Source organism: Oreochromis niloticus, linkage group LG5 (genome assembly GCF_001858045.2).
Source record: "Oreochromis niloticus isolate F11D_XX linkage group LG5, O_niloticus_UMD_NMBU, whole genome shotgun sequence".
NCBI classification, from domain to species: Eukaryota; Metazoa; Chordata; class Actinopteri; order Cichliformes; family Cichlidae; genus Oreochromis; species Oreochromis niloticus.
In genome coordinates, this window is record NC_031970.2 from 7837704 (window position 1) to 7851529 (window position 13826).

Sequence of the window (13826 nt, forward strand, 5' to 3'; positions counted from 1 at the left end):
AAAGGGCTTGTAAAAAAAAAAAAAAGTCCCACCTTTCCGATGACACCTGAAGGTAACAAAACGTCAACTTCAGCCTAAAGCTGGAAAGTCAACGACCTCGCACGAGCAGCTGGCGTCCAGCTCAGAAAGTAACAGCCAGGTTATCTGTGTTGATTTTCTCCTGAACGAACTATCGCGAAGGCTTTATTTGTGTCGTTTGTCGCAGCCATGCATTTCCTGAACGCGCTGCGCCTGTCAAACTCTGCTCAACTGATGGTCAAAAGTACAGATGTGGCGAAGAAGGTTTTCATTGTGCAGCCAGCATGCTGTATGGGCACGAAATCAATAACACAGTTTCAGAGACGATCCCCTGCAATACGAGATCATTTCCATCTGAAAATGTAAGTATGTGTGTGCTAAATTAGTGAGAGTCAGCACTTCCCTACCGGTGTGAATTCGTTTAAACAGAACGCCTCCATACCATTAACTATTATCTGCAATAAGCTGGTATATAATTATTTGTGCATGAGCAGGAGTTGTTTTCTGTGTTATAGACACAGAGAAACTATAGAGGGAAGAGAACAGTCACCATATGGAACTCCACACAGGTGGTTATGTCTGTGTGTGCAGCATGTGTAGGCTATAAAAGCAATCTTGTCTTTTAGTTGTTGTTTTGTTTTAAAGGGAATCCAACACTTTTTTTGATTGTTTTCCTCTTTTCAAGAGTGTGCTCTTCACTTCACCAGGAACATGCATTCAAAGCCGTCTGGTTCTGGAGTGGAAAACATGCTTTTCTACACCATCACAGAGGGAAAAGAACAAGTGCCCATCTCATACTTTACAGCAGTAAGCAGACATCATCTGTATATTTCTTTATATGTACTGTTGCTACTGAATATATCCTAGCTTATTTATTGTACATACTGTATCCAATGACATTAATGTTGACAACTTCTTATTTGCAGGCACTGAAAAAAAATGGTCTTCACCCATCCGATCCTCGCCTTAAAGACTGCATGGAAAAGCTCCGACAGGCTGTGAAGGAATCTGTTGGTGAGGTGATGATGGACAAAGACCTTTTCCACAGGTGACATGGGGCAGCCATGCTTTAATTAAACTAAAAAGAATCCAGTCTGACCAAAAATTTATTTAATTAAACAATAAGTTTTTTTGTATTTTCCTGCAATTTGGGGGCCATGGTCTTGTATATACAGGTTTACTGCCAGGGCATACTGAATATAACAGAACTTTTACTGTGATTAGAAAGCCTGTGCCTTTCTTACTGACAAGAGAACAGTCGGTCCCACTGTAGCAGAGCATGATAACCCCCATATACTGTAAACTTTACAAATGGAAACTGTTTAAAAGACAACCTCTATCTTCTACTGAAGTCCAAGCATACGAGGCTAAGGAAAGTCTAGATAATCATTTTATATCACTTTGATTTTAAGTAGGCCTAACCATTGAAATTCCCTTTTCTAACTGTGTAAAAAAGTTAAACTACACATTTAATCTCTGAGAATAATGTCAGAAAAAGAAGTGCAATTACAACAGTAAGTCCTAGATTTTCCACATGATATAGTAATGGTGGTGTAGTACATGAAATAATTGAAAGAAATCTTTCAGGATGACTTTTTGGGCTCAAATTTTAAGAAATGAATATGTAAAACTAAACAAGAAATTCTGGTAGCTCAATGCTCAGACTGTCCCGATAAAAAAACAGAAAGTTTCTCTTAATTCACAGAGAATGCTCTTTTCTTGTGGACTCAATGTAAAGTCAGTATTAAAAAACTACAGGAACTTTTCTCTTATTTTAATATTTACATATATTTTAATTATTGTGGTGTAATATAAATTGTCGTGGGGGAGGTCTTTAACAGCAGAAAATGCTGCAAAACACATTAAAATACATTTAAAAATCCCAAAATGTATTAGGCCAGATTTGAGCCTTTCGATTCTAGCCCCTGGGCCTTAAGTTTGATACCCATGGTCTAGCTGGAAATGTACGTACTTTTTTAACTTAATAAACAAAGCACTTTACAATTAGGAGCCAGAGATCCGATCAGTAACCCTGTGGTTATTGGACAGCGAGCCTGAGCCACAGCTGCCTCCGTCTACAGAGTGTGATTCAATTTGGAAAAATGGTTTACATTGCTGGTAAACGCTTTCTGTCTTTGATCACTACAAATCAAATGAGGCTAAGTTTCATTGCATTAGGGTTATTTACACTCAGTACGTCGACCCTCCAGGTGAACTGCCTTTAAGTGCTGACATTTAGCTGTTAGTCCTGTGGCTGCTGGAGATATAGTTTAGCTCCCTTTGTTTATTTATTTATTTTTGGTTTTGGTTATGTCATTGTGTTTTGTTTTGTATTATTATTAATATTATTTCTCATGCCACTCTGTGAAACCAGTGCAGTCTGTGGATAAGCCCATGATTTATCATTTGTATGTCAGTACAGCAAGTCAGAAACAATGTTAAGAAAATAACACACAGAGTAACTTTTAGCAAACTCTAAAGGGCAACAGTGGCCAAGAAAAATGAATCTAATGCGGTAGTTGACAGGAAATTTAACTTTACATTTCTCCCACAATTATTTTTTTTTTTATGGGACTTAATCTTCGTTACACTATCCCTCAGAGAGGGCTATCTTAGCTGTGACAGTCCATAGTGTTTTGTTTTCCATGCATGAGGAAGCAGGTGCAGGCATGAGACCAAACTATTTTTAGCCTGACCTTCCACTAACAATCCATTTTAGTACAGGATTTGTTGTATGTGATGTTACGCGTAATTGTTTCTCTCTTCTTTTGTCTTTCACGTACTTTATGTTCAGTCATTCAGACAGGTTTAGGAACGATAAGGCGGAACTATAGAATGTGGAAGAAGTCGGAACTAAATGGACAACATTTTATACAATTTTTAAGGCTGTAGCTTCTGGTGTCACAAATTGTGCGAATACAAATTTTTTTCTTTATAAATAATAAATTGAAAAACCGATACACTGTATAATGTAATGCAAATATGTACAGGTATAGCTTAAGAATGTTAGATATTTCATACAGTAATAAATTCACACCTTGTAATGTCATAATTAAATACATGCATTTCATCTAGATCCATCCCAAACATGGAGCTGTGAAAGTCGGTGTCAGGACATGTCAGTTTTATTTACTGTAATTTTGATCAAAGGAACAGCTTCTCACACTTAATGAAAACTGACAGCTGCTGGCTTCCACTTACCCTAGAGGCTACGCACACACACACACACACACACACACACACACACACACACACACACACACGCGCGTGTGTGTACTCATATCCTTGTGGGGACATCTAATAATGCTTTCCCTACTTTCCCTAGCCCCTTACCCTAACACTAGCCATCAAAAATGAATGCCTAACCCTAACCCTTACCCTAAACCGGACTGTGCATCAGAGCTTTATGAAAAGAAAACTAAGCAAAATTCTCTTAATACCTAACCATAACCCAGTTATATCCCTGTCACTAAAACCACATTTTGATTTCTCAAAAATGCCATCAATCTTGTGGGGACTGGGATTTTGGTCCCCACAAGGGCTGTTGATCCCCACAAGTATAGTAAACTTCCATTCTTTGGTCCCCACAAAGATGTCTAAACAGGTACACACACAACACACACACATAATGAAAGTATTTTCTTTTGATTTAGGGCTCTTGAGTAATTCCGCATTATGCTGTTTTTGTCTTAGATGTGTAGGAGGAAACATTGTTCTGCTAATCCAGGCCTTCAGGAAGAAGTTTATCATCCCTGAGTTTGACCTGTTTGTACAGAAAATAAATGAAATCTACGAAAAAGTGCAGAAGCAAAGTGATGGGAAGGTAAACTTTTCCAAATTTAGTTTTCCATGCTATGATGGTTTATTTGCTGCGTAAAGCTTTCTCTTAATTCATCCTGCTGTCCCAATATCTGCACACATTAAACATAATACTTGATGAGTAAATAAGGAATCTCTTCTACTGCATTAACATTAGTTCTAACAATTACTTCTGAATGAGCATTACTTCTGTCTTGACTTTAACTGTGTTTCTCATTGTGACTGCAGGTTGCAGACTACATCCCCCAGCTGGCTAAATTCAGCCCAGAGCTATGGGGTGTGTCTTTGTGTACAGTTGACGGACAGAGGTAGGAACTAAACATTTGAATGAGAGTCTTTGATGAGATTTGTAGAGATTGTGTAGGCTCTAAAGGTTTATTCTGTTTTCTTTTTGCAGGCACTCAGTAGGCCACACCAAACAGCCATTTTGCCTGCAGTCCTGCGTGAAGCCCCTGCAGTATGCCATTGCCGTACATGAGTCAGGAACAGAAAAGGTTCACCGCTATGTTGGCATGGAGCCCAGTGGACTCAAGTTCAATGTGCTTTCACTTGATGATGAAGGTATGTAAAGCCTCATTACCTCCTATTGGATTATAAAATCCATCAATGCAATCAGTGCGTGGAAATGACACCTAAAGTTCAAAGAAATCTAGTTATGATGCATCTAGCACAGCACATAACATGCATCTTAGTTTCCTTTTACTCCTGCATAAGTGCTAAACTGACTGGATGAACAATGTCTTCCTCCAGATGAAATTCTCATAATAATTTTATCATAATGTTTTTTATTCTACTGCTTAATATCAAGGAAGAAATCTAGCTGTGTTACTCTGACACAGAATTTAGGTCCTGCACAACTGTCACTGACACTGGTTTCCTTCTCTGAGAAATACTGTGAAATTCAGGACATTTCCCTTCCACCGAGTCAAATTTTACACCAATAATAATTAATGAAATGTAATAAACTGATTAGTTACCATTTTGGTAACAAGGTAGTGTTTGTAATTGTTTTTCACTTAAATAAAAAGAACAAATATTTGCTGGCTGCCCTTTTTGAAATTTTGTTTTGGTAACACAATATATATTTAAAGACATTTTGTAAATTTGTTTTTGCAGTACTTTTTTGGTACAAATATTATTCTGTTATTCAGATTATATTTCATGCACATTAGGAATTTTGTCAGGACCCTTTTTTTCAAAATATGCACTAGTGGTCAGAAATTTACATATACCCATCATGAGCATGAATGTTGTGGTAATTTCAGGAATTTTAATGATTTCTTTGACCTCTTCTTTTGGAAGAGGTGGAATGATTTTATTAAAAAAAGAACTGGGTGCACAAATTTGAATATACTTTGGAATTTCTCTAATCTAAAAAGGTTAAAAAGAATACATACAGGCCCAAAGTTAAAGTTTTAAGCAACTGTTGTTGAAGGTTCTACAATGTCTTTTAACTTGACAACGCCAAGCCCTATTAGCTTTGTTAGTAATCTACAAGCTACAAGTGGTACTGTAGTTTCTCTTTGCCAGCATAAAAAGAATTTGTTTGACACTCATTGGAGCATGTTGATGGTGACCAAAAGCGTCTGGTTGAGGTGCAATTTGTTAAGAGTGGGGGCTGCATGTATATTTGAACCTGCATGTATACTTTTGACGTTGTGTTAATTAGAGAAAATCCAAAATAACTGCAATCTTGTGTACCCAATTCTTGTTTGTTTGTTTTTTTAAAGTAATTGAAGATGTTTGCTGTACAATCATCCTACCCTGGAAAAACAGCAGTGCAAAGAAATCATTAAAATCCCCAAATTACTATAACGAGTGTATATAAACTTCAGACCACAACTCTTATGTTGATTCACATGTTATAGAGATTGATTTAAGAGCTTTGTACAAAACCATTATTTCATAAAGAATTTGTCTTCAACCCTGTGTCTTATTTTACTGTCCCGTCTCATAGATAAGCCCCATAATCCCATGGTGAATGCTGGAGCCATTTTGATCAGCTCTCTTATCAAGGTAGACAGATGAACAGTTATCACTCTCTTTTTAGTGAAAGACTGTGGCAGCGAAAGGTTAGTTGCAGATTTTATATATTTTTAAAGCTCTAATATTTTAAATAAAGAAATTAATATTAAAATATGCACTAACTAACTGTGTTTACCCTGCTGTTGAGTAAGACTCTTGCAGCAATGGTACTTTATGGCTATTGTCACAAAGCTGCAGTAGCAAGTTATGCACTCAATTTAAAAACAACTTAATGCATCAGATGTTTTACTGCATGAAAATTAGTAATTTTCTATAGCATATTCAATGTTTGCCTTAAAGTTGGACCACCTGGTTTATGATCATTACCTACTCTTCTTTTACTGCTGATAATAGGATACTAAATCATGCAATCAGTAACACATTCGTGTTTTTTATACTGTGCAATTAGTAGCAGCTTCTGAATGTAAGAGCTGAGTGAATGTGGCAATTATACTCAGTACTGTTTGTTTTTACACAAGCAAGCGACTCTCCTTGTTTTCAGCCTCACTCAAATAAGGCAGAGAAGTTTGACTATGTAAGTAATGTGCCTCCAGTTTTCTTCTCTGTTTACACCATTAATATAAAAATGTAGGATTATTATTTTGGTGCTCAGAGGTATCCTGAAAAAGCACAGATTTTTTTTTTCCAGGTTATGGAGTTTGTGAAAAAGATGGCTGGCCAAGAATATGTAGGATTCAGCAATGCCACGTGAGTGCATTTCAAAATACAGTTGGAGTATTTTGTATTTATTTGCCTCCGTTTAGCACAAGCACGAGTGAAAAGACTTACTGTATTATGGGTTTAGTCCACTTCCTATTGCATTATTGATGTTTTTTTATATTGATCTCTGCTGTTTCTTTGTCTCAGGTTCCAGTCAGAAAAAGAAACAGGCGACAGAAATTTTGCCATCGGATACTACATGAAAGAGAAGAAGGTCAGTTTCAGAACATTTGGAACTCTGTTTAAAATTTCAGACTTCAAAAATTCATTTTTGTTTTTGTTCTAGATGAAATATTATAGAGTCTAACCAGTTTTGATCATGCAGTTGTGCACATGTTGAAAAAAACCATTCCCTAAAGCTCACATATTGGAATTTAAAAGTTTCAACTTGATACTTTTCTTTCAGTAATTAAAAACAATCAAAATTAATCATCCTTGATTTAATTCTGAAAGTAATGACTAATTGATCAACTAAGTGTCTCATCGATTGAGGTTTGCAGACAAGTTACCACTAACCAAATGACATTAACTTCTTTGCCATTTTATGATGTGTGACAATCATGGTGACATTGAAGGATCAAGTGAATAAGGCCTATAGGACACAAATCAGAAGCCAGCCAGAAACCTCCAAGAACTACTGCTAAGCAGTCTGGGAATACTGATTTTTCCTTAGCAACCATGGTTGTATTACTTTTAATATGTTGGACAACTCAAGCAATGTCCACATGAGGTCATGTTAGAAACTCAATAGATGACACACATGACAAGGAAAAGCTAATATTTAAAACCTAAATACTGTATTTTTATCCATTTTAACCTATTATAAAATGTATGTTTTGATCAGGAACTCAGCAGTCATATTCCACATTTATAATAATGTTTTTATAATTTTTAATTTTCATGAAACCAAATTGCCAAGTTTCAGATAAATATTCTGCTTACTTTGGTCAATCAGATACTCATGATGATAATATTTCACTCACCAGTGTTTTCCTCTGGGAGCAGATATGATTGATGCCCTTGACTTCTACTTCCAGGTAAAATGTCAATAAAGAGTCTTTTGCAGCCTTTTATTTATGAAAAATGATTCAGTAGTTTCAATAATAAACTGACTATTCCTCTCTATTCCCCTCAGCTTTGCTCCATTGAGGTAACCTGTGAGTCAGGAAGCATCATGGCTGCCACTCTGGCCAATGGGGGAATTTGCCCAATTACAGGCGAGCGTGTCCTGAGTACTGAGGCTGTGCGAAACACCCTGAGCCTCATGCACTCCTGTGGCATGTATGACTTCTCTGGCCAGATGGCTTTTCATGTGAGTAACAGCAGGATGTGATGGAACAAGCACTTCACTGTGTCACAACAAAAATAGCAGTAATCTCATTACCTAGAACAAATGGCACATTCAGCCTCTAGTTCTCATCTCACAGGTGGGCTTGCCTGCAAAATCGGGAGTATCCGGTGCAATTCTGTTGGTGATCCCCAATGTGATGGGAGTGATGTGCTGGTCTCCTCCACTGGACAGGGTTGGAAATAGTGTCCGAGGAATACACTTCTGTCAGGCAAGAAAACAATTTCTGTTTTATTATATTTAGACCACTTATGATTTGTTTTTTTAAGTTAATGTTTTAATTTTAATTTTTAATGCAAGTAGAACATCAGATCATTTCAGTGGCCTTTGTAATATTTGTCTCGTGTTTAAATTGGCTCTGAAGTCTTCAATACTTCAGGCCTTACAGTAGAAGCTCTAATTTTTTTTAAAGGTGATGATGATTACAGTAGTAACCAGTTTAGTTTGATAAATGACTTGCAGTCATTACACTATTGACATCCTCTTAAAGCCAGAAGCCTGGCTTTGACTAATACCATAAATATTCCCCCAAAATGTGTCTGTAGTTGCTTTAAAGAGTGCAAAATGTCTAATAAACCAGACTTATTCTGTGGCTGTTATATTCTGTTTTGTAATCTTTATTTTTTTTGAATCAGTGATTTTTCCCCCCCCTAAAGACTAAATCATACTGTTTTTCTTTTCTTAGGAACTTGTGTCAGTGTTCAATTTTCACAATTACGACAACTTGAGGCACTTTGTAAAGAAACAGGACCCTCGCAGACAGGATGGCGATGACAGGGTGAGTTGCTCGTATTCTGTGTGGTACTGTATGTAATATGTGCTCTGAGCCTCCATGTTTAAGGCTCTCTGATGTTTTTGCAGAACAAGTCTGTTTTCAACTTGTTGTTTGCCGCCTACAGTGGAGATGTATCGGCACTGAGAAGGTAGATAATCGAGACTCCTGATTTTGTCTGTCCTCTATAGAACATTTCCCTCACAATGTCTAAAACAGGCCCTGGATCAAATTAACTCAACAATGTTTATTACTAGTAAGGCATAGTGAACAAAATGACCTTTTATACCTAGTACAGAATCAGAGCATCTGTTTTTTTTGTTTGTTTTTTCATATATTTACTGATATGGCATATTGTAATAATGCACATTTATAAGACCAATAAGAGTTCTCTCTTTTTTAAATAAGACAAGCGTGGAATCCACAATTTGTTTCGGGGAGGAGATACAAATCTCTTTGGGGTTGCATCAGTAAAGGCATCGATTGAAAAAATCTGCCAAATGAAACATGGAGAGCTACCCGCTGTGGCAACCCCTTGTGAATAAGGGAGCACTTGAAAGTAGCTGACTGTTTGTGATTTGTTTTTCAGATTTGCGCTTTCTTCCATGGACATGGACCTCAAAGACTATGATTCTCGAACAGCGCTTCATGTTGCTGCAGCTGAGGGTGAGCTTCATAAGTTCAGGCTAATTTTACACTTATTTGGTCATTTTTTTATTTACTCATTTATTTTTAAATGAATGACTTAGCGCCCTGATATTTATGTATTTGCTTTTGACATTGTTCTTGTGTCACCTTAGTGCTCACAAAGAAGTTAGAAGTGATGAGTAGCAGTCATATTGTTACTTCAACTGAGTTAACCTGCCTCCTATAAACAGACAAGCATAACTTCTGAGAATAGAAAAGAATCCTCAACACCACAGGCTGAAATGCAGCCCCAAAATAAGTGCAGTTAGCTTAAGTGATCATCTAAGATCGAACTAATCATGACTTTGATCCAAACAACATACATTTAAAGTTTTGCTACAACACAAAAGTTTGTCATAGATGTTTAAGAAAACTTGGTGTAATTGTAAGACAACAGATGCAGAAATTTACAGATTTCAGTTTTAATGATGATTGGTTGGTAGAGCAGACAAAAACAACCTTTATTACCTATCCACTGTCTTCTCTCAGTTAAAAGAATGCCGTCTGTTCACTCTGTCATTTCTTTTCATCGCTGACTGATAGAAAAATACTTAAACTTGTTAAATCGTTTGTTTTGATGCTCACAGCAGTAATTAGTGCAAAGTTTCACTTTGTTTATTCTCATGATTAACAGTAGAGGTTCAGTACCTCTGGCTCACATTATACAAGCCACTAATGAACCAGCTCATAAACCCTTACAGAGCACCATATGGTAGATTATTTGTCTTCTGTTGCAATGTTAGTTTATTCACAGCACAGATTTAATGCTCCGCTGCCACGACTACAGCAGTAACATTTTTCTTGAAAAGAGCCTCGTAAGCAAGCTATTTGTTTAGAGGATAAACATGGAAGTAACAGCAGTTTTCTTCCAAAAGGGAAAAGGCAAAGATTTCCCAAATGCCATTCTGATTCATTCATTCTGCTGGATTGCAATAGAAGGAATTAATAATTACATATTTATTGTTGTTTGTTTTTATTTTAGCAGATTTTGTTCTCCATTTTTAATTCTGTGATGCTACTAGATTAATTTGTCAGTGGTGACAATTTGCTTTTTTTGCTTTTTAAAATTCTATTCTTAGGTCACATGGATGTAGTAAAATTCCTCACTGAAACCTGCAAAGTTGATCCATTTGTAGAAGACAGGTGAGATAAATATCTTGTATATAATTCTAATTATAATCAGTTGATTACATTAACCCTGTACTGTCATACTACTTCATTGTAAAGAGCCTTTTTCCATCAACTAAACTTGTCCAATTATTTATCAGCACAAGATGTTAATACCACAGTTTGTGTACTCTTGGACTTTGTCATCCATAGTTTTATGAATTGCCTCTTCATCATTTGCAGGTGGGGGAATCTACCGGTCGATGATGCCATGCAGTTTGGGCATGACAAGCTAGTGAAGGTGCTCAAAGATTACCAGCAAGAGTGCATGCAGCAGGAAAAGAAGCAGAGTGAAGCTGTGCATCCCCAGAAGCTTGACACCATCGACGGCATGGTGTGATAGCTAAAATAAAGTTCTGAAATTGTAATACATCAGGGCATTTGTGCAATTTTCCAAGTTTAGAAATATGGGTGTCCATTTGTAGCACGTAACATGAGTGACGCACAAACAACAGAATATAACTGTCATGGAGCTTTATGAAAGAGTTGGGAGATTTTTATTTCTTTAAATTCCAATCAGGTGAATATTTTATTGTTTATAAGTTCTATTCTATAACGTATATATGTGTGAGGGTCACTTGATTAATATCTCTGTCAAAGTGCAACTGAGTACAGTGTAGTGCCACACAAAGGGAAATTGATGCCACCTGACTCAAAGTTACATGAATTTCAGCAGCAGGTGACAGGGTATAAAAGATTTTTGACGACAGGAAGGTGTTTGCTGTTTTTGTTCTATAAAGGATTTTCCCTCCTTTGCCTTGGATGAATGTTGTGTGACACTGGTCTTTCTTACTCCCAGTCGAACCACCTATCAAACTCAGCGTATTTAAATTATTTGAAATCCATACCATAAACACAATGAAATAATATCACAGCTATAACACAGGAAAACATGTTTATGTAAACTGTTCAAATTGATATTGACATTTGATAATAGTGGCCAACTTAATGTTAATTTATTATGTATATTTTTATACGGTGACTTGGGAAAACTGCATGTTCAGTATTTTTCTTACTGTAAAGAAAGAGAGACAAGGAGTCTCAGTGTGGTATTTTATGATCTCCAGCCTCATAATAAATGATAGAAATCAATAAGGTTCCAAAAACTAAATGGTGTGAAAGGTTTGGCATTAAATCCATCTATGCCACCCAACGTTTGATTTTATTTTGATGTTATTAAGTTAGTCAATGCTTCATAGTGTGACAAATATGATATTAAATATTCTGCAGCACCCAGTAAATCAACTGAATACATGATGAAAAAGCAGCAGGAGAGTGTGTTTTGCATAATCAAGATATTTCAATGAAAACAAATGGAACAAGTAATGTAATAAGAACTATTTAGCGAGATATAATGAATGTATGCCACATTATTTTAACCATATAAAGACTGTACCATGAAATAATTGCCAGAAAAATCAAAAAGGACTGTGTATTTAACCTTCTGCAAAATGTACTAAATAAATATAAATTTGCATATATGAGCTTATATTGCATATATGACCTTTAATTTATACCATTTTTGTTAAATTCAGCATTTATGTGCAATTTCTTGCTTAGAAGTCACACTTTTAAGTTTTTAAGAGTCTTTAAAACTCACAAAAACTCATAACAAATATGATACCCTTGACATTACAGGGTTAAGACGTCCCTCTCGTTACCAATGCTTTATTTATAAATGTAGAGTTAATAATTTTTGACAGATTGTACCTTTAATTTCATGCATATGATACAACAGGCTGTAGCCACAGAGCAAAATGCTTCATTTTTTCTTTAATCCATCAGATGGCACTATGTGCCTGTCCAACATGTGTCCGTGCTGTTTGTAAACTGGTCAACCTACAGTATCAGTTGTTATCAGGTGTAACAGTGCGCCTTAGATTTGTGGAGAGAAAAAGCACTGCTGAGCAATAAAGAGCTTATATAAGATTAAGCTGCCATTCAGAGAGACTGGTGCTGCCTGAAGACACTCTAGTGGTCCTGACAGGATCTTGAACCCATTCCACCAAAGAAACAAACAGAAACAGACATTTAGACAACAAATATGCAACGCAATATTTTCTACACATTTTACTTGTTCTTTAAATGGATTTCTTTTAGTCTCTTAGACCAATATTTCTCTTTTCTATTTTGGAAAGTGAGCAAATATGTCACAACTGTATCCAGCATTTTGAATGATTTAAGAAAAAAATCTACTCCTCACCACCCAGTCGATTAGGTGCAGCTCTTGATTTGAACGCTTTACTGTGTGTAGACTGGTGCTCTTTGTTTTCTCAAACGCATTCAATAAAATCGATTGTTGGCAATTGCTACCTTGTTGAAGCCTGTGGTTTTCTCTACCTTAAGAAGACAACTGGTGAAGTATCAATGTGTGTCTTCTCAAAAGACAAACACATTTGTGTTGCTTTCCACAATGATTAAAATTTTGGACTCTGGGCAGTTCTTGGCACAGATAAATTGGACCTGCTTATTAATGTCATAGACAAGTGTTCATTTTTTGAATGATTTGAACTTTTTGGCATGAAGGAGGTTTAATGAAGCCAGAAATATAAAAGCTGACTTTAATGAGTTGGCACAGGGATGTGCGTGAATCCCACAAGGATTTTAGGATTTTCTCAAGTTGACAAGGTTGTTCTGCCATTCAGCCATTGTTGCCTTCTGGAGATTAGGTTTCAGAGAATGTGTTTGCAGCAGTGAGATTAAGGATGGTAATAGCAAAATACCTGAACCATTCGATCAGTTGCTATTAAATTTAGTTTTAATACTTATAGTTCCAGTAGAATGATTCCTACTAGCATGTGTTTCACTTAATTTTCTATTGTAACTTCAAGTTGTGATTTATACTCCCTTTTTGGTTTCTTTCTTTTTTCTTTTTTTTTTGGTTTCTAATAAAATCATAGTGAATCTATCAATATTTTAGCATCAGTAGCATACATATATAAATATATATATAAGTTTCTGTAGCATATGAGTGGGTCACACATGTGGGTCAAACAGACTTTACCAACAAATGTGTTTGTACTGTCATGGTTCTTCAGTGGCTGCCCTGGGATGCTGTTCTTACCATGTTCACCAGGGTGGCGTCTGTTCTCCTGTGTTCTTCTGATTCCCACACCTGCGCACACACACCTGCGGCTCATCATTGCTGATGGATCCTGACAGTATTTAAGGCCGTGTTGACGTAGTGTTCCTTGCAGGATTGTTGTACTTACTTCTGTTAGTGTAGCCTGGCTCGTGTTTGTACTTCTCTGTGTTCCCTGGTGCTTCTTC

General features: G+C 36.4%; 1 protein-coding gene across 5 annotated transcripts; it reads left to right on the top strand.

The window, feature by feature from the left end:
• Positions 1-60: 60 nt before the first annotated feature.
• On the top strand, positions 61-11635 carry gls2b (glutaminase 2b (liver, mitochondrial)). Of its 5 annotated transcripts, none has more exons than XM_025907087.1 (19): positions 62-380; positions 534-587; positions 726-825; positions 945-1066; positions 3712-3841; positions 4066-4145; positions 4235-4398; positions 5795-5853; positions 6365-6397; positions 6512-6570; positions 6730-6796; positions 7569-7619; positions 7718-7894; positions 8010-8141; positions 8616-8708; positions 8792-8853; positions 9292-9368; positions 10469-10532; positions 10740-11635. In XM_025907087.1, the coding sequence occupies exons 1-19, from the start codon at positions 208-210 to the stop codon at positions 10894-10896; spliced, it is 1854 nt and encodes a 617-aa protein (XP_025762872.1). In that variant the 5' UTR covers positions 62-207; the 3' UTR covers positions 10897-11635. The 5 variants fall into 5 exon arrangements, with proteins under 5 accessions (XP_025762873.1, XP_025762872.1, XP_003456162.2 ...); XM_005460814.4 differs by having other exon boundaries at positions 241-380; positions 704-825; XM_025907088.1 differs by lacking the exon at positions 7569-7619 and having other exon boundaries at positions 61-380.
• The last annotated feature ends 2191 nt before the right edge of the window (positions 11636-13826 follow it).

Excerpts from the sequence above, each read along its gene's own strand:
- gls2b (XM_025907087.1), top strand. The coding sequence starts at position 208 with ATGCATTTCCTGAACGCGCTGCGCCTGTCAAACTCTGCTCAACTGATG. Across the intron at positions 5,854-6,364 it reads TGATCAGCTCTCTTATCAAG|CCTCACTCAAATAAGGCAGA; the intron begins GTAGACAGATGA and ends CCTTGTTTTCAG. Across the intron at positions 6,797-7,568 it reads ACTACATGAAAGAGAAGAAG|TGTTTTCCTCTGGGAGCAGA; the intron begins GTCAGTTTCAGA and ends TTCACTCACCAG.